The sequence below is a fragment of the Sphaerodactylus townsendi genome, linkage group LG15 (genome assembly GCF_021028975.2).
Source record: "Sphaerodactylus townsendi isolate TG3544 linkage group LG15, MPM_Stown_v2.3, whole genome shotgun sequence".
Lineage (NCBI taxonomy): Eukaryota > Metazoa > Chordata > Lepidosauria > Squamata > Sphaerodactylidae > Sphaerodactylus > Sphaerodactylus townsendi.
The window spans coordinates 4634100-4653516 of NC_059439.1; the positions used below are offsets into that span (position 1 = coordinate 4634100).

A 19417-nucleotide genomic window follows, 5' to 3' on the forward strand; every position below is an offset into this window, starting at 1 on the left:
ACCCTGTGAGGAGTAACTGGCCCCAGGACACCCAGCAAGCATCTATGGCAGAGTGTGGTCTGAATACAGAATAGAATAGAATACTTTATTTACAGTCAATGACCAAATATATTACAAATCTCCAATTTAGCAAAAATATCTACAACACAACAAGAAATGCAGATCTCTCTCTAGTACTCCAGCACTATCCATCTGGTCTGAACATAGAAAAAGAAGAGCTGTTTTTTGTACCCTACTTTTCTTTACTGCAAGAAGTCTCAAAGAGGCTTGTAATCTTCTTTCCCTTCTTCTCTCCCCCCCCCCCCAAAGCAGGTACTTTATGAGGCAGGTGGGGCTGAAAGAGTTCGGAGAGAACTGGGACTGGCCCAAGGTCACCCAGCAGCCTTCTTGTAGAGGAGTGAGAAATCGAACTATTACTCTTAACCACTCCACCACACTGGCTCTAGATATGTATTCAGTAAAGCTGAACACCTCCATCCTAGAGACAGAAAATCCTTTCAAAAACAACAAGCAATCCACATTCTGAGTGGCGCGCACACGCTGCAAATAATTTACTGTAAGTCAAATCAAATGTTCTGATCCTCTGGGGTGTTTGGGTATGAGAGAACCAGGTTCAAATCCCCACTCCGTCATACAGGTTTGCTGGGTATCCTTGGGCCAAATCACCCACTCTTAGCCTGACCTTTCTCACAAGGCAGTGGTGAAGATGAAACAAAGAAAAGCTGGGTGCTGTGTGGTTTCCGGGCTGTATGGCCGTGTTCTAGCAGCATTCTCTCCTGACGTTTCGCCTGCATCTGTGGCTGGCATCTTCAGAGGATCATCTGTGGCTGGCATCTTCGACAATACAAAGAAAAGCTGGTTTTTATACCCTGGTTTTCTGTACCTTTAAGAAGTTTCAAAGCGGGCTTACAATCACCTTCAATTGTGGGTCCTCGTTATGGAGAAGTATAAATAAAGCAAATATATAAATAAGGGCATAAATAAAGGGTATAAATATATAAGCTCCTTGAGTTCAAAGTAAGCATGTTTAGGTATTGCAGCCTTGAATATCTTCCACATAGGGCGTTGTGTCACACTAGCAGCTCATTCAAAACAGGTAATTATGGCATTTTTAAATTTTATTTTTAGATAATAAGCCACTTCGATACGTATTATGGCCTTGGCTGGGAGGGTATGCGTGGACATACAAATGTTATTTTATTATTTATTTAACAAAAGGTGCTGCCACAAGGGAACAATTGTAAGCAGAAGTAAGCCCCATTGTACACACTGAGGCACAATCCCAGGGGGCAATGTTTTTAGCATTTGCCCCTCGCCTTTCTGTACGGCACCACAAGCAACACAAAACAAAACTCCGCAGGCGTCTGAAAGACCAACAACAGTAGCTTTTCCAGCTTCCCCTCCTCTCAAGGCAGGCGGACTCCAGCATCGCCCCTCTTGGCGGACTCAACTTCTCCCTCTCGTTGACTCCCCAAGACGGAAGTGGCCCTTCTGGCTCTCCCCTCTCTCTCCGGAAGTGCTCTACAGTACTTCCGGCCCCCTTCTCTCTTTCTCTCCGTGCCTCTCTTCCCGGCTTGGCGGCCGCGGGTTGCGGCGGTGAGGAAGCAAGATGGCGGCGGCGGGCGGTGATTGCGACGTGATCATGTCTCCCGCGGCGGCCTCCGTGCCGCGCCCCGAAGCGCCGGGAATGTTCAGCGGCGAGGACGAGGACGCGGGCACGCGCAGGTAGAAGTCCCGCCCATCCGTCATAGTGGCTGAGGGGGGAGGGGCTCTTCTGGGGCCACAAAGGGCGGGGGGCTGGGCGGGGGGGAGCGGACCCTAGTTTTAGGACAGACAAAAGTCACTGCGCATGAGTGGCTGTGATTGGTTAGATTGTTCATGGGACTCATGAATGAGGGTATAGAGAGTTGAAGTTCATGAGTGAGAACTGTGTAGAAGAGCCTTCCATGCCAGGGGCAGTGTATCTCTGAAGTAACTTGGCACTGAATATGTTATGGAGGAAAGGGAGCTGTGTTCTGGTGCACTGGACCTCTGAAGTAGCTAGTGTTGCACATGTTGTGGAACAAGGGGAGCTATGTGGAGACTCCATGCTCAGGGGCAATTTATCTAAACTGACACTGAGTATATTGAGGAGGAAGGGAAACTGGAGACGTTGCTCAGGGGCAGTGCACCTGTGAAGTAGCCAGTTCTGCTGGTCACAGAGAAGGGGATCTTGGTGGAGGGTCTGTGTTCAATGGTGGTAGTTTTCTGAAACAGTATATGCTGGGAAGTTACAGCCGAGAAACAGGAGCTGTGTGGAGTCAGCATGCAGGGCAGCATATCTTTGAAGTAACTGGTGCGGAGGCACATATAGCCCAGGAAGCCCTGATTCTGCTGGAGCATCTGTTTTGCACGAGGAAATCCTAGATCCCTGGTATTCCTGATTAAATGAATCATAAGAACAGCCTCAGGCCAAAGGCCCATCACATTCAGCATTCTATTGTCAAAGGCTTTCACGGCCGGAACCGCTGGGGTGCTTTGTGGTTTCCGGGCTGTACGGCCGTGTTCTAGCAGCTTTCTCTCTTTAGAGGATCTTCCGCTGAAGATGCCAGCCACAGATGCAGGCGAAACGTCAGGAGAGAATGCTGCTAGAACACAGCCATACAGCCCGGAAACCACACAGCACCGCAATTCAGCATTCTGATCACACAGTGGTCAACTTGATGCCTCTAGGAAGCAAACAAGCAGCATTATCCTGCTTCTGTTCTACCACAACCAATATAATAGGCATGCTCCTCTGAAACTGGAGAGAATCAATAAGTAAAATCTCAAAAACTGCATTTGTTTCTTGGGCTGGGACAGAAATCTATCCCTTTGATGGGAGGTCATAAGAAGTAGAGCAGTGGTTCTCAACCTTCCTAATGGCATGACCCTTTAATACAGTTCATGTTGTGGTGACCCCCAACCCTAATATTTATCCATTTTACAGATGGAGAACACTGATGCAGAGTCATAGGCAATCCCTGTGAAAGGGTCATTTGACCCACAAAGGGGTCCCGACCCGCAGGTTGAGAACCACTGAAGTAGAGCAAAGGGATGATACAGACATGAGACAGGTTCTTCTTAAGGCCTCTATTGGAAGGACTTGGTCCAGATTTTGATATGGAGTCTCTTATGGTATAGGATTCTTTGCCAGAAACTTGGAATTCATTAGAAGTAGTCTTGACTGGTTTCATCCAAGCTAGATAACTGTTCCCTTTTGCAAGTCGAGAAAATGCTAGCTTTAGGGAACTTTGAGGCAAAACTGAGGCTGATTCACTGTAGTTCAGCTGCAATCTGTTTTCTTCCTTGCCCTCAGGTAGCGGTAAAGGAAGGCCTGGTGATAATAGCTCAGCAGTCAGTGACTTGTCTGGGGGTGTGAACTTCCTTACTTCTGGAAGGCCTGACTGGGTCGGTGGCTGGCTGAAGGAGAAGGGAGGGGGAGCCTTTGGAGTAAGGTGTGGTTTTGTGGTGCTGCTGTTGCTCAAAATAATATTTTGGGTTTCTTGCTTATTGCATTCACTAGCTGTAAATAACAACAACATAGCCATCCTGCCCTTGCTGGTTGGGCTTCTTAACCCTTCAGAAGCTGGTAATGAGAAAGGAGGAGATTATCCTCAAGGAAACTCTGGGGAAATGGAGTTAGGGGTCAAGAGAGTGATTTGCACTCAGAGTGCTCTGCAACTTGGGGTGGAGGTGGATTTGAGTTTCCGTCCTGCAAAGTAGAGCTTATTGTGCTAAAGGAGCAGCAGGCCTAGGTTGATGGCCTCAGGACTGAAGCCTGCCTGCCTGCCTGCCTGCCTTCCTTCCTCATCCCACAAGAATTGCCAGTTTTCCTCCAGGTTGCCAGCACGAGGTAAGGGACATATTTGGGAATAGCGATTCTGAGATATTGGGGTGGGGGGGGAGAGAAATGGGGCCAGAGAGATCTCTATCTCCAGCCGCTGGAAATACAGACTGTTTGATCAGGTATTCGGCTAGCATGGTTGTATATATCAAAGCTCTCTCAATGAGAAGACCAATAAAGATGAGCAAGTTCCCCAGGAAAACAGCGTAACTTGTCTTCCCTTGCTGTATGTCGGCACGGGCTAGTGGCTGGGTTGATGTGATTGCTTATTTTCTTCATTTATGCCCCACCCCTTTCCTCAATGGGAACTGGTAGTAGTTTACCTCATTCTCATCTCCTCCATTTTATCTTCACAAAGAACCTGTAAAGTAGGTTAGGCTGAGAGTGTGTGACTGGTCCAAGGCCTCCCAGAAAGTTTCCATGACACTGTGGGGATTTGAACCTGATCCCAGATCAGGTCTCCGAGATCTTATTCTAACACTCAAATTGCTGTGCCGTGCTGGCTGTCTGCAGTCCTCTGCAACATGTCAGGGTTGCATTGTGGGTGCACATGAAGTCATTAGCAGACCACGCAGTATGGAAAGGATACGCTGAAAAAAGTTAGTTTGAAAACCATACCGGCGAAAATGGCAAAGCTTGACCGAACCTACACTCAGCCCTCAAGTATCACGTACATATTGCTCACCATGTTCACGATAGTTGTGGTCAGTATCTGCCCCTTCAAATTATTTTTTTAGAAGGGCAGACTATGAATAATGTCCATTAATAACTACCATATTTGTCTTTTCTTCTTCTTTTCTCTTACTCTCTCTATTAAGAATCAATATGCTCACTAATATCATTGTTATTTGTTTCTGTATTTTGTGACCTTGTTTCTATATTCAATTCTGTATTTTAAAGTTTGTTTCTTTCTAATAATTTTTTTTTAAAAAATTAAATAACTGCCAGGCTCTCAGAACCCTCAAAACACTCTGCCACTGCTAACAAAACAGATAACAGCATAGGTAAGGTGGGGGGGAAAGAAGACATCTCTGCAGAAAGCGTGAATTTCCCCACACACATACTAATATCACATATCATCATCAATATCATCACACAATTTGCCAGGGTGCCTAGAGCTCCTGGCAGTGCATTGGCCATTGCTAATAAACATAATGAAAGGGAAGAACCAGGAACAGAGCATTCTGCTGTCCTTCCTTAAATATCCTGATCTGGCTGAGCTAGACGGGTTACTTGCTGTGACCCCGTGGCGGGTTTGGTATATCAGTTAGATATTTATTTTATTATATTTATATGCTGCCCTTCCCCTTGTGGGCTCAGGGCAGCTTCCAACATTTATGATGCAGTCAACGTAAAACTATAATAACAACAATTAAAACACAGGTGGCGAATAAGATCAGTTTCCATTAAGATATTCCCACAAATATCAACAGTAGAGAAGAGGGAGTCCATTGAGATGGTTACAGCTGTTGAGGGAGAGTCAGATCCAAAGCAGGGGACTGACAGAGCTGGCTACGACATGGCATCTGGGTACAGCTGATTTGGGCAATAAATAATGAGTGTCAGAGTAGTAGCGCATGTGGGAGGTCAGAGAGCTGGCAAGTCATCTCTGTCACCCTGACTGAGGTCATCCTGAAAAGCAATTTGATCATCAGAAGTCATGAAGCTCTGTGAATACTGAAAAAAACACCCAGTGTCAATCTGAGATGATTTAGGTGTGCCACCAAAAAGGTGGGGGAGTGGAGATCGTATTGTACCTGTACCTGTCTCCCATGCAGCTAGCCCCGAATTATGCTGCTGGGTGGAGAACTGCCCGTCCCCCTTAAGATGGTCTGCTATGCTGCTGTCTCATATGTGTTCTGGTCGCTCCTCTCCCTGCCATCGATCTTTTCTGCATGTTGTGTTTCATCATTTAGTGGTGGTTTCAGGGAGGAGCTAGATGTATGGATCTGAACAGCATCTAGAAGAGGAATATTTTCTTGAATTAGTGTGGACTTCTTGGTAGCATAACATGGAGTTAGAAGCAGCTTTCCACGAGTTGCAGCCCTTATAGCAGCAGAACTGTGTCAGTCACCATTCACAGGGCCATTCAAGACCTAACACGTTCAACTGGAGGTAGTGATAGTTGACAATTGGCTAAGGTGAATCTCTCTCTCTCAAAATTCTCATGTTCTAGACCAGGGGTCTGCAACCTGCGGCTCTCCAGATGTTCATGGGCTACAAATCCCGTCAGCCCCTGCCTAGCCACCTTCAAACATCTGATGAAAGACTGTGAGTCCTGGCACCTTTCTTATGTATGCTGGAACAACAGCCTTCTCCTCCAAAACAATATACATACAGACTTCTAAAGTCTAGAATAGGGGTCTGCAACCTGCGGCTCTCCAGATGTTAATGGACTACAATTCCCATCAGCCCCTGCCAGCATGGCCAATTGGCTGATGGGAATTGTAGTCCATGAACATCTGGAGAGCCGCAGGTTGCAGACCCCTATTCTAGACTTTAGAAGTCTGTATGTATATTGTTTTGGAGGAGAAGGCTGTTGTTCCAGCATACATAAGAAAGGTGCCAGGACTCACAGTCTTTCATCAGATGTTTGAAGGTGGCTAGGCTTACTGTTTGATGATAGGGAAAGTACTTTGTGCATCAGAAATGCAATTAAATGTTCAAAGAATAGCATACTCCAAGACCTCAGGACAACCATTAGAATAACGTACAGGGTTTTTTTTCTGAACTGTTAGTGATCTGAAGCACAATTACTACTTTCTGAGTTCATGAAAGTCAGTGGGCATAGAAGTGCCCAACTCTCTTTAGGATTTCTGTATCACTTCGTATTGCCAGCGTCACCCTGTTTGTGGAATTCACTATGACACAAATAGAAGGTCTGAACAATTTTGGCAGTAAGAGAGACTGTAGTCATGCAGTCATCTGTGTGCTGATTCTGTTACTAGTTTAACACATGACAGAGTTCAGACACTTGCAAAATTAATTTTAGCCATATGCAAGGACATTCCCAACGCCACAGCCTTAGGGGGGTGGGGGTGGTAGAAAGTGCCGTCCAGTCACAACTGGCCTATGGTGACCTTGTTTTCAAGGAAAGAGACCATTTGGAGATGGGTTGCCATTGCCTGCCTCTGCATGGGCTTAGAGAGTTCTGAGAGAACTTGTGACAGGCCCAGGGTCACCCAATAGGCTTCATGTGGAAGAGTAGGGAACCAAACCCAGTTCTCTAGATCAGTGTCTACCACTTTTAACCACTACACAGTCTGGTTTCTGTAGGATAATTCCACCAACATAGCAAGTGTCGTGGGAGATTGAATTAGGACCGCGCCTTGTGTTTAGTCCTACTAAATAACGGATTGGTGCTTTTAATGCAACCTAACATTGTGTGAGAGCAAAACATTCCTATGTGTCTCAGTTTCTGGTATTTACTTTATTATGTCTAATGTTTGATACATGATAACAAATCAAATTGAGTTGTGCACTGAATTTAGTGAACCATTTGGTCAGATTATGTTTGAAAAGCGAGCCCATTGCATAGAATATCAAGAGCCAAGTCTTGAGGTCTAAAGGCACAGGCAGGAACATGGTCTAATTCACTGACACAGATTTGTGTCCTGTATGCTGTTAGGCCATCTGTTTGCACACAAATTAATTTTCCTACCCCTCCCCCAAGGAGCTCAGCATGGCAATGAACACGCAAAACCCTAAGCAGAGGAATGCATGTTATCTCTGGTGCAGGCAAGCAGGTGTACCGAACAGGATCCTTCGGGGGAGGCAGAGTGCTCCAAGATTCCGTTCATTGATTGTAGTTGAGAGAAAATCCTTTCCTGATTGGCGTCAGCCCATCTCTCCAGCCCTTCTGCGTGCCATTTAACATATCACAGGATAAACATGGGCTGCCAGGTTCAGATTGGGAAATTCCTGGGGATTTGGGGAGTGGAGCCTGGGAAGGCCAAGTTTTAGGGAGAAGGACCCCAGCTCGATTTGATGCCATGGAGTCCACCTTCCAAGGCAGTTGTTTTCTTCAGGGGATCTGATATCTGTAATTCTGGGAGATTCGCTGTAATCCTAAAAGTTGATAATCTGGCAACTCCTGCAATGTATGGAGAGGGGAAGTAGGATTCAAAAGCATCTGGTGAGTACAGCCCAAGAGCAGGATCCACTGAGGAGCCCAGATGAAGTAATCTCTTGTCTCTTAGCATAAGGCCATTCTGTCTGGTGTTCTGTCCCTACTTGTGGCAAATTTTGGAGCTCTGGAAACTCACTGAAGTTTGGCTGTGTTGGGAGCCCTTCCTGACCGCAGTAGACCGCCGTGGAAGCTGCTGTTACAGTTAAAAGTAGTAGTAATTTCCACACTCCCAGCTTCCTCTGCACTCCAGCTACCTGGATGGGATCTTTTAACCACTTTTCCCCCAAAGATAGTATGGACTAGGATGGTGGTAAAGAACTGTTCTTTTCCCCAGCTGTTGTACAAAATGCATTTGCTATGCCCTGTTCAGGGTAAAGATGAAAGGAGATTTGTGAATTCATCCACCATTTCCTGGACCGTATTTGTTCTACAATGCTCCACTTGGGTCTTGGCGCCTGCCCAGTTCTGTCCCCAAGGCACTAGGGCCCAAGCTATACAAGGTATAGCTTGACCCCTGCTCCCTGGCAGACAGCTCTAAAGGTGTCTTGAGAGAAGAACCGGGGGAGGGGGAGGGCGTTTGGTGGGAGAATCTAAGCCAAGGAATTCCCCTGGCCAGACTTAATTTAGCTTGGGAATGCACTTCATGGACCTCTAATGGTTTGTTTCCTTGGAAAGGGGAACCAAAATGTACAGAATTTGTGACAGGGCAACAGGCTGCGGCTGAGATTCAATAAAATATCTTGACCTGCTCACAACGGTACCTTTAAGGGCAAGCAGAGTGCCAGGAACGCAGTCTTATTTCTGGTTCCAGTTCTGCAGTCCTTTGTTGTCCTGATGCCGTTGGCTCTTCTGTGCCCTCATTGAACACTGGAGGGCACTATGGGAAAGGTGAATATTTCCCCAGGGTGCCACAATAACTGCATTGTGTGCCATTTGATCTGCTTTGTATAGTTGGGGCTGGAGGAGACATACAGATCATCTCCAGACAGACCGTTCTTACAGGGCCCATTCTCCCGCTTTGCAGCAGTTCATGTCCCTCGCACATTAACTCGTCATTGAACTGTCACTGCAAGGAGGGAGCCAGGCTGCCCCATGCCAGTCGTACATATAACATTCCAGGGGGAAAGTCTGAGAAGCTCAGGAGAAAAAAGAATTCAGAGCTGGAGAGCCAGAGTGAGGTAGTGATTAAGAATGTTAGACTAGGAGCAGCAGTGGCGTAGGAGGTTAAGAGCGCGTGTATCTAATCTGGAGGAACCGGGTTTGATTCCCCGCTCTGCCACTTGAGCTGTGGAGGCTTATCTGGGGAATTCAGATTAGCCTGTGCACTCCCACACACACCAGCTGGGTGACCTTGGGCTAGTCACAGCTTCTCGGCGCTCTCTCAGCCCCACCTACCTCACAGGGTGTTGTGTGGGGGGAAGGGCAAGGAGATTGTAAGCCTCTTTGAGTCTCCTGCAGGAAAGAAAGGGGGGATATAAATCCAAACTCTTCTTCTTCTTCTAGGAACTGGGAGAGAGACGGGTTCAAATTGCCATTGATACCATGGAAGCTTGCTTTGCGATCTTGGGCCAATCATATCTTTTCAGCCTAACTTCACAGAGCTATTTTGAGGATAAAACAGAGGAGAGAGTATGATGTACGCTGCTTTGGGTTCCCACTGGGTAGAAAGATGGGGTACCAATGAATGATAGGCAGTGTGAGGTCCCTGGCATGAAGCATTGTGGGTTCACTGTGGTGTTGTGTGGTTTCCAGGCTGTATGGCCGTGTTCTAGTAGCATTTTCTCCTGACGTTTCGCCTGCATCTGTGGCTGGATCCTCTGAAGACACCAGCCACAGTTGCAGGCAAAACGTCAAGAGTAAATGCTACTAGAACACAGCCATACAGCCCGGAAACCACACAACACCCTTGTGATTCTGGCTGTGAAAGCCTTCGACAACACAGTGTGGGTTCACTTTTACTTGCTCCTCAGCTGGGGTTCAGTCAAGTTTTAGTGGCTTGGAAAGGTTGTGGGCAGCATCAGTGTTCAGGGAACTTTTGTCCGCACTGATTCTTCTGCAGAGGAGCTTTTGTGCGTTGCAGAGGATCCTGGGACGTATTATAGATCACTTGCCGGGTTCATGCAGGGGACTAGCCAGAGCTCTGGGCCTCACAGTTGCCCTCTTGAGCTGAGAATGTGACCTGGAGCACATCCAACACTTCCTGGCAATTTTAAAGGACAGGAAAAGAATCATAGCAGGTGGTCACTAACAGAGCTTCTCCCCTATAACTGGGAGACCCCAGGGTATCTGGAATGCACTTTGGGCTCCTCTGTCTAATTCCATGAGGTCTTAACCTGCGTCTGAGTGTGCACTGTGGTGTGAAAGTCAAAATTCTGCATCAGGAAAATCTTCATTCTGTAAGCTGTATAAAATTAAGCAAAGCAAGCAAGATCCGCTGCTTCTATGGGACACTTTATTGACCACAAATGAGTCCTAATGATCAGACCGCTGGTGATCTTGCCGCACACGGATTTCTCCTGATGGGGACCTGCCTGCAAAGGCCAGTGCATGTTCTCCTGCTTTAACATGTGCAGTGATCTTTCTGATTGACGGGTGTCCAAGAGACCTTGTCAGCCCTTGAGATTGATCTTGAGCTAGAAACTTGCAGGGAAGTCAGCACAGTAGAGTGGCTAAGAGCGGCAGACCCTAATTGGGAGAACTGGGTTCAATTACTCATTCCTCTACATGCAGCCTACTGGGTGACCTCGGGTCAGTCCCAGTTCTCTCCGTACTCTCGGCTCATGGAGAGGCAGGCAATAGCAACCCACCTAAAACATCTTGAAAACCCTGCGGGATCGTCATAAGCCACTTTCCATCACCACAAAAACTTGCAAGCTTTAAGCGTTGAAAAAATGGAGTTCAGCTGGACTGACCTTCATTTCTTTATTTTCCAAACTAGTGTGTATTTTGCTATTAACGGTTTGTGCCTAAGCAGACCCACCCCTTATTCTGTTAAGAGCCAGTCTGTAAGGAGCCAGGTACTGCTTGCAAGCCAAACCTTTGGCCAAAGCTCCTTGGTTGTCTCTGGGCCTTCAAAATGACTTGTAGGAGTTCTGTGTTTGGCTCATTCCGCACATGCAGAATAATGCACTTTCAAACTGCTTTCAGTGCTCTTTGAAGCTGTGCGGAATGGCAAAATCCACTTGCAAACAGTTGTGAAAGTGGTTTGAAAACGCATTATTTTGTGTGTGCGGAAGGGGCCTTTGTATATGCTGGTCCATCTGGCTAGAGAGCAGGGAATGGTGGTTGAGCTTTCCTTGTACCTGCTGCCTTGCTGGTGGTGGATGGAAATGTGTGGCAGACCCAGGGTCCTCCCAAGCTCAGCTGTGCATCATCCTAGAGCTTGGTGGTGGGTGGAGACTGCTTGGGCTCTTCTTGTAATTCTGTCCAGCCCTTCCCCGGGTTCACTGAAGCGGGGCGCCAACTCCTCGCCTGACAAAGGGACTCATTCAGGAAGAGGGCTTGTATTTTTAGCCAAGCCAGATTCTTTCTCCAGCTTCAAAAGTAGCAAGTGGGGAGCGCAGCCTACATCAGCACGGGCCCTATAGAATGACCTCATTCAGGCTGTGGCATCTGTTCGGAGCAGAAACAATCACTCGGGATAACAGGAGATTGCATTTTTCCCCTTGTTGTGGCAATCAGCCCTTAGTAAACAAGTACAGTTCTGGCTTTGAAAACCCCCCTCTGTTGTGTGCCTGTGTGTGTCTTCATACTGATGAAATGCAGCAGACCCGACGCCTGTTCAATTGAGGTGTTTGACCTAAAAGTCTCCAGACCCCCCAATTTACGTTTTCTTGGATCCATGCAAAATGTACTGTGCTTCCCGCGCCCAAAGGAAACTAAAGCCAGGCAGAGCAATGGCAGATGAAAACACATAGCACTGTAGCTTTCAGGTTGTGTTCCTTAGAAACTTGCAAGAGGTTTCCTCAGTGAGGAGATCTGTCAGGATGGGTGAGCCTTCCTGAAAAACAGCTTGTTCATCACTGCTGGCATTGCCCTGTTCTGTAGCATACGCCCAGTTCACATGGGATAACGGTTAGAACCACTGGGGGTGATTTGGAGTTTGCAGAGTTCATCCAGGACATGGTCCAATATCCTCTTCAGCATGCTGGGATTCCTCTGCAAACATCACAGTGCGGACAGTGTTCCCTGTAAATAGGAAGGTTGAGAGCTACTGTTAATTTTCCTTGCTCACAAACTAACCCTTCTGCCTTTCCCCGGCCTACTGATACTTCCAGAAGGGGTTCTTCTCCTGGTCCCTTCAGATAGGCATTGTGGACTTTGTGTAAAGTGGCTGCATCCTGTTTTGTTTTTTCTTCCTTTCTAACTGACAACAAACGACTGACTCCAATTGGTGCTGGCAGGCAGAGAGAAGCAGGCGGGGAAATGCATTCTGGACTTATTTGTGCTACCCTGCATGAGCTTTTTATCTTATGCTTTTAGGGTGGTTTAACGTAGTGGTTATGGAATGAGTTGGAGGCCAGGAAGTTACCAGTTCAGTTGTCAGTGGGTGGGATTAGGTAAGCAGCTAGGTTGTCACACACACACACCCCACCCCACCTTCGTTGTATTGGGCTACTATGGGCTCATAAGAAATCCCAGCAAAGATATTGAATCCCAGTCTCTCTCTGCCACTGGAGTCTTGCTCAGGGACTTATTCTCCCGTTCCTTTAGGTCAGTGATGGAAAACCTATGGCACAGGTGCCAGAGGTGGCACTCAAAGCCCTCTCTGTGGGCACGCACAAACAGAGTTGCCCCCCCCCCACACACACACACACATCTAGGCTGGCCTGGGCCGCTGGGCTCGATTATTAGCATTAAACCTAACACCTAGTTTGGGGAAAGCAGTGTAGGTAACCCTGTTAAGCGCTATTAAACCCCACTGATTTTCATGCGAAGAACTAAAGCGCGATCCTTTACCTGGGAGTAAGCTCGGTTGCTGGCAATGAGGCTCGCTTCTGAGTAAACCCTTCTAGGGTCGTGATTCACCTGTTGGAAGAGTTGCACGGTTACTTCAAAGCAAAGCCATCGACTACCACCAAGTTTACTCACAAGTAACACACACCTCTGAGTCAACCGTTTTTTCTAAACGAAAACCTCAGTATTCAGGTTAAATTGCCGTGTTGGCACTTTGCGATAAATAAGTGGGTTTTGGGTTGCAATTTGGGCACTCGATCTCGGAAAGGTTCGCCATCGCTGCTTTAGGTTCAACCCAGGGCAAAATTTCTGCTTGCATTAGAACTCTTGTGCAAGTAGAAACATAAGAAAAAGACCACTGTAGCTGCTTGTGGTAAATCAAAATTATTGTATCCTTGCTTGTGTTCCTACTTACACAAGATTGTATGCAGTTTCAGAGCACTATAATATGCTCCAGAACCACACTAAATCCATTTCATGTTTCTGCTTGTGCATCGCTGGATCCAAGCTAGTATCCCCCAGTTACTGATTCTAAAAATTCCACCCCTTCTGTTTATTTAGTCCTCTGCATACCGTTTGTGTGCTTTTTCCCTTTTTGGTTCATTTACAAAGTCATGTTTTTTTCTTTGTCTTTGTATCGAGGAGTCTCCCAAGGAGGCAGAGATGCTTGCCTTGTCTTTGCATGACCCCATTGCATCCACAGAAGACCAGGCAGTTTATTGTTAGAGCAGTGGTACAAATGGAGACACATCACATTCTCTCCTATTTCTGGTTTGCACCTAAGCAGCGTGGTGTATTTCTGGTTTGCACCACTTCTCACAGCGTGGGGTAGAGCAGTGGACTTCGATCTGGAGAACCAGGGTTGGTTTCCCCGCTCCTCCACATGAAGCCTGCTGGATGACCTGGGCCAGCCACAGTTTTCTCAGAACTCTCTCAGCCCCACTTTCCTCACAAGGTGTCTGTTGTGGAGAGAGGAATGGAAGGAGTTTCTAAGCTGCGTTGAGACTCTACAGGAGATAAAAGCAGGGTATAAATCCAAACTCTCCTCCTCTTCTTCCACATGTTCCATTCTGAGACACACACACCCCTGCATATTTTTAAGCACAATAAATTGCAGGCACTAAGCTTTGCTTCTTGTTTTTATGTCAGTCTCCTTCCAGATTATGAAAGGTTTGGCAGGGAGTTGTTGCTGTGGGTGCTAACGTCAGACGCTCACAGCTTTTTGCCAAGCTGGGCATATAGAGAGAGGTGTTTAATTTGCAAGAGATTTCCCCGTGGGCCAAAGCCTGGAAGAGCCCCTGGAGGTCACAAGCAAACCAGCCAAGGTCACCAAGCTCTGGTGGTGCTGCAGTGGCTACCCAGTTCAGACCTGGCCAGTAGCACAAAGCGGAAGCCCACTGGCATCTTTTAAAGCAGTGGTGGCGAACCTATGGCACGGGTGCCAGGGGTGGCACTCAGAGCCCTCTCTGTGGGCACACGCAAACAGAGTTGCCCCTCCCCATCTCGGCTGGCCTGGGCCTCTGGGCTTGATTATTAGCATTGAATCTAAGACCTAGTTTTGGGGAGGCAGTGTAGTTAATCCTGTTAAGCGCTGTTAAACCCCACTGATTTTCATGCGAAGAACTAAAGCGCAATCCTTTACCTGGGAGTAAGCTCGGTTGCTGGCAATGGGGCTTGCTTCTGAGTAAACCCTCCTAGGGTTGTGATTCACCTGTTGGAAGAGTTGCACGGTTGCTTCAAAGCAAAGCCGCTGGCTACCACCAAGCTTACTCCCGAGTAACGCACGCCTCCGAGCCAACTGTTTTTTCTAAACTAAAACCTCAGTCTTCACGTTAAATCGCTGTGTTGGCACTTTGCGATAAATGTGTGGGTTTTGGGTTGCAATTTGGGCACTCGGTCTCGAAAAGGTTCGCCATCACTGTTTTAAAGACTAACTACATTCTTCCGAATTAGCTGTCACTCCAGAATAAATGTCATTGCCCTTTATGGTGACACTGGAGTTCTGTTTTGTTTTGCTATGGCTGCACCCCTTCAAGCATCATCCCACCGTGTCCCTTCTGCTCTGCCACTACTATTGGAGGGTTAGGAGGAAGGTTAACCCTACTATTGGAGGGTTTGGAGGAAGCCGAGGAAGCCAGTGCCTGTCGTCAGCGCCACTGGTCAGGGGTGAGCTGAGTGGTCCGTCAAGTGCTGACTTGTAGTCCCTTCGGAGCCGCTTATGCAGACTTTTTCCTAGGCTGTTTTAATTTTGCAGTCTGCCCCATATCTCAGTATGCGAGCCAGCCTGCTCAAACAGTCTCGAGTGACTGGCATCCTTTGCCACAGGAGTTGGCACAGTCCTGTGGAACAGTGTAAAGCCCATCTTGCTCACTGGGAGACCAGGCCCCTCTCTCTTTATAAACCCCGAGAATCTTGTTTGCTTAAGAGGGCCACGTAGTGCAGTGGTTAAGAGCAGGTGAATTCTAATCTGAAGAACCGGGTTTGATTCCCCACTCCTCCACCTCAGTGGCAGAGGCTTCCCTGGTGAACCAGATGTGTTTCCCCACTCCTGCGGTGACCTTGGGCTAGTCACAGTTCTTCAGAACTCTCTCAGCCCCACTTACCTCACAAGGTGTCTGTTGTGGGGAGAGGAAGGGGAAGGAGCTTATAAGCCACATTGAGTCTCCTTTACAGGAGAGAAAGGTGGGGTATAAATCCAAACTACTACTACTACTACTACTACTACTACTACTACTACTCTTCTTAATCTTTCCACCTTATAAAAAGTATAGGCATTTGCTTGTTGGCTTTGGGGGTCAAAGAGGTCTTCAGTTAAACAAAAATCAGTTGGAGAGGAACTAATGAAGAAAAAAAGTAACCAGCATTAGCAGTCTGTGATCTCTAATGATAAAAAGAATTGATTCCAGTGCAGTCACCTGGATTCCCAATACGTTGCTTGTGCATTGCCCCTTAAATTTGAAATCTCTTGAAGGTATGACTAGTGAAACAAACAAGGGTCGGTATCTGTCATTGCACTCCTGTGCTGTTAGATGAGCGTTTCCACCAGACCGTGGTGCTCTTAAACCTCTAGTATTTTAGCTGCGAGGAATGGTTGCCTTCGCAAAGTTACATCATATTTTGCTCTTAGGCTGCCCAGTTGGATCTGTGTATTGCAAGCACATTCTCTCCCCCCACCCCGTCCATTGGATCAAATGTAGGGAAGGGTGATCGTCAGCAGTTGGAGCTCAAGCGGATTGGCTGCCGTCAGCGTGAGCTGCATGTATCATGGTCTTGTCCTCCACGAGCCCCCTCCTTCCCAGAGCAGAAACATTCTTCGGACCCATTGTGTTTGGAGGTGATGAACTGCCCCATTCTAGTGAGAGGAGGCAGAGAGGCGGTGGCCGCCACTGGGGCCGGAATGAGGTTAAAACCATCTTAACACACCCCAACACTGCTCTCTTTTGTGCTGCATTTTCTCGTAAGGGGCTTTCCTAACATAGCTTGTATTGTCTGCTGGACAGTGGCTTCTGCTTAGCTGTTGGCGGGGCGGGGAGGGGCGATGTTCTGTGCCGCATTTTGGCCCCACTGAAGAAACTAGCAGGGAGCCATCTGCTTTGGCTGCCGGGGGCAGGCTTTTGGTTCAGTAGCTGCAAACTGGAGTACCAGCTTAGCCAGAGCATGCTTTAGGCCAGGGGCGTCCAAGTCTGGTGCCCCAGATGTTCGTGGACTATGATTCCCATCAGACAGTTGGCCATTCTGGCGGGGACTGATGGGGATTGTAGTCCATGAACAACTGGGGCGCCAGAGTTGGACACCCCTGCTCTATGGCATCATACCCTGCTGAAGTCCCTCCCCTCCCCAAACCCTGCCCTCCCCAGGTTCCATCTCCAAAATCTCCAGGTATTTCCCAGCTGAATGCCCAGTTCTCGGGAAGGAGTCCTTGCCCTATAGGGGGAAATGGGCAAGACACACAGCTGGGATTTGAAGTGCAGAGGAAAACAAAGAGGCGCAAAGTGAAGAGAGGCAGGAAATGTGTTCAATTGGCCATGCTGGCAGGGGCTGGTGGGAATCGTAGTCCATGAACATCTGGGGCACCAGAGTTGGACACCCCTGCTTTAGGTGTTAAAATGGAAACCTTTCTGGCACTTGAAAGTTGGTTCAGCAACAGACAGCCCTCACAGTATCCTGTGGAAACCCTATAGCCAGCATTCAGTTCCTTTTCCTCTCCCCTACTAATTTAATTTCTTCAAGCAGAGGAAGCAGCCAAACATCTCCTTAATTTGGAGTCCCTCCCATCTCTAGTGGGCTTGTAAGGTATTATTTTGTTAAGAGCATGTAAGCAGGTGACAAATTTCGAAGCGCTCAGTATCCTGGCCTCTCCCCACTTACTGGCCAGCCTGGAATTTTTGCATGTCGAGGGAACTCTCCGCGATACAGAAAAACAGCTTTGCACTTTTTAAAAAGAAAAAGGTGCAGATAGACTGAAAACCACCTGATGAGGACTTGAGCATTTCGTAGGAGGCGCAAAATGCTGAGAGCAGTGGAGTAGATGTTAAAGGAAAGGAGAAGGAAGCGGAGTCGGAGTGGAAGTCCATCTAGAAGAGGCATTTGGGTTTACACCCCGCTTTTCTCAACTGGGAGGAATCTCAGAGCAACTTACAAACGCCTTCCCTTCCTCTCCCCACAACAGACACCTTGTGAAATAGGTGGGGCTGAGAGAGTTTGGAGAGAACGGGGTTAACTCAAGGTCACTCAGCAGTCTTCACATGTAGGAGTGGAGAAATGAACCCAGTTCATCAAATAAGAGTCTACCGCTCCTAACCAGTACAGCACTCCGTCTCTTTTAACAGCTCTTATAACACTTTATGATGTCTTGAAGAGAGATCTGGGTCAAGGGAAGACATGCACTGTTTCTTCTTACGGAAGCTCCTCACAAACCCCCCCCCCCCCGGCTGCCTTTGTTCCATTTTTACTATTGAAATTCATGCTCTGTTAGTAGGACAGTAAAACGGGGCTACCAAAAGAACTGCTTGACTAGGGGGTTCTGCATACTTAGGGGGAATCCTCGGAGCTGTTCAGCTGCCTCGAAGCACATACAAATTCTACTGTGCCAAAGACTTGTGGATTACATGAACAGAGGCTTGGGCTTATGCCCCTGTGTCAGTGTCTGTGTGTACTCCTGCCAGTATGTCACCTGTCAGTGTATTCCTTGGCACGCGTTTACCTGAATCTTGAGGATAAAATCCAGATGGTCTTGAATTGAGCAGGAAAAGGGAAGCGGGCTCTTGGGTTGCTTCCTAGCAGCAGCCTGACTAAAGAAGAATTAAGCTTATCTTGGCCAGGTGTGTCACAGCCCCGTGTCCCTGCTTTGGTCTCTGGGTGTGGCGACCTTCCCCCTCCGGCCGTACAGGTGCAAACCTTCCCCTTTTGGAAATTGGAATCAAACTGCCTCGCTGTCCCAAAGCAAGCAGATTTCCTCCACTTCCTTGATACAGGAAGAGAACCCAAGAACTGTGCAAGGAGTTCTTATTCAGAAGCATCTGCCTTTGATGTAGGAGATTGCTTGTGATAGAGTTGTCTGCTTTTGGAGATTTGTCCTACCTCCATGGCAGCCATTTTGTGACGGCTCCTATTAGGTAAAAGTAGTCTCTTGTGCAAGCACCAGGTCATGACTGACCAATGGGGTGACATCGCATGCGACCATTCCTCAAAATTCCAGCAGCACTTACAGGTAGAGGCCCCCTGTCCTGCGTCATGCAGATCTTACCTTTAATTGCAGGACAGTATGTTTTGTTACAGCAAGCCACATGCAAACCTGGATTAAATCAGTAACTTAAAATTGCCTCTTTCTTGGGGTGGGGGTGGGGGTGATCTAAATTGCCTAGATTTAAAATCAGTCCTCTTGTGCACACTTTACTTTTAAAATCTGGGGCAGCTATTCTTGTCTTTTTCTTTGGGGGATGCAGGCGTCTAGGCCTAGAATAACACTGGCGAAATTTCAGTTCGCAGAGGAAGGAGGTGAGCAATGTTTCCATTTCCTGTGCGTTCAGGGCCACTTCCTCCTCCCCAAAGGGCATCTTGTAAATGTTTTATACAGAAGGGTAAGCATAAAAGTGCACCAAAGACTCTTGAAATGTAAACAGATACTACTCTTCAGCTGGAATGCAAATATTTGGCTGTCTTCCTAATTTTGAGAGAAGCCTGTTTGGGTTTCCCCTCTTACTTGGCAGATCCTTCCAGCAATATCCTGGAAACATTGTATTCAAGATCAGTTCCGCTTTGGTAGGCCTATGTTGGTAATTTCCTTGTATATAACAGATTCAGTGAGATTTCTCAGATTGTTGGTGCCAGAGGAAAGCAACCAAAAGACGTCCCAATTAGGGCAGGTATATGAAGGGTGAAGGGTGGGAGATCTGATTACTAATTCTGCTAAAACCAAAGCATACCTTTATTGTCACAGCTATCTTTATTCATCTGCAAATATACGT

General features: G+C 47.5%; 1 protein-coding gene across 2 annotated transcripts in view; it reads left to right on the plus strand.

Annotated features, from left to right (window-relative positions):
• Window positions 1–1517: 1517 nt before the first annotated feature.
• DNAJC7 (DnaJ heat shock protein family (Hsp40) member C7) overlaps window positions 1518–19417 on the plus strand; it is a 43686-nt gene continuing 25786 nt past the window's right edge. Inside the window, exon 1 of one of the 2 annotated variants that reach the window (XM_048517262.1) lies at window positions 1518–1725. In XM_048517262.1, coding sequence (XP_048373219.1) covers window positions 1610–1725 — 116 coding nt within the window. In that variant the 5' untranslated portion in view covers window positions 1518–1609. The remainder of the gene's footprint in view (window positions 1726–19417) is intronic. The other variant, XM_048517263.1, reaches the window with a different exon arrangement.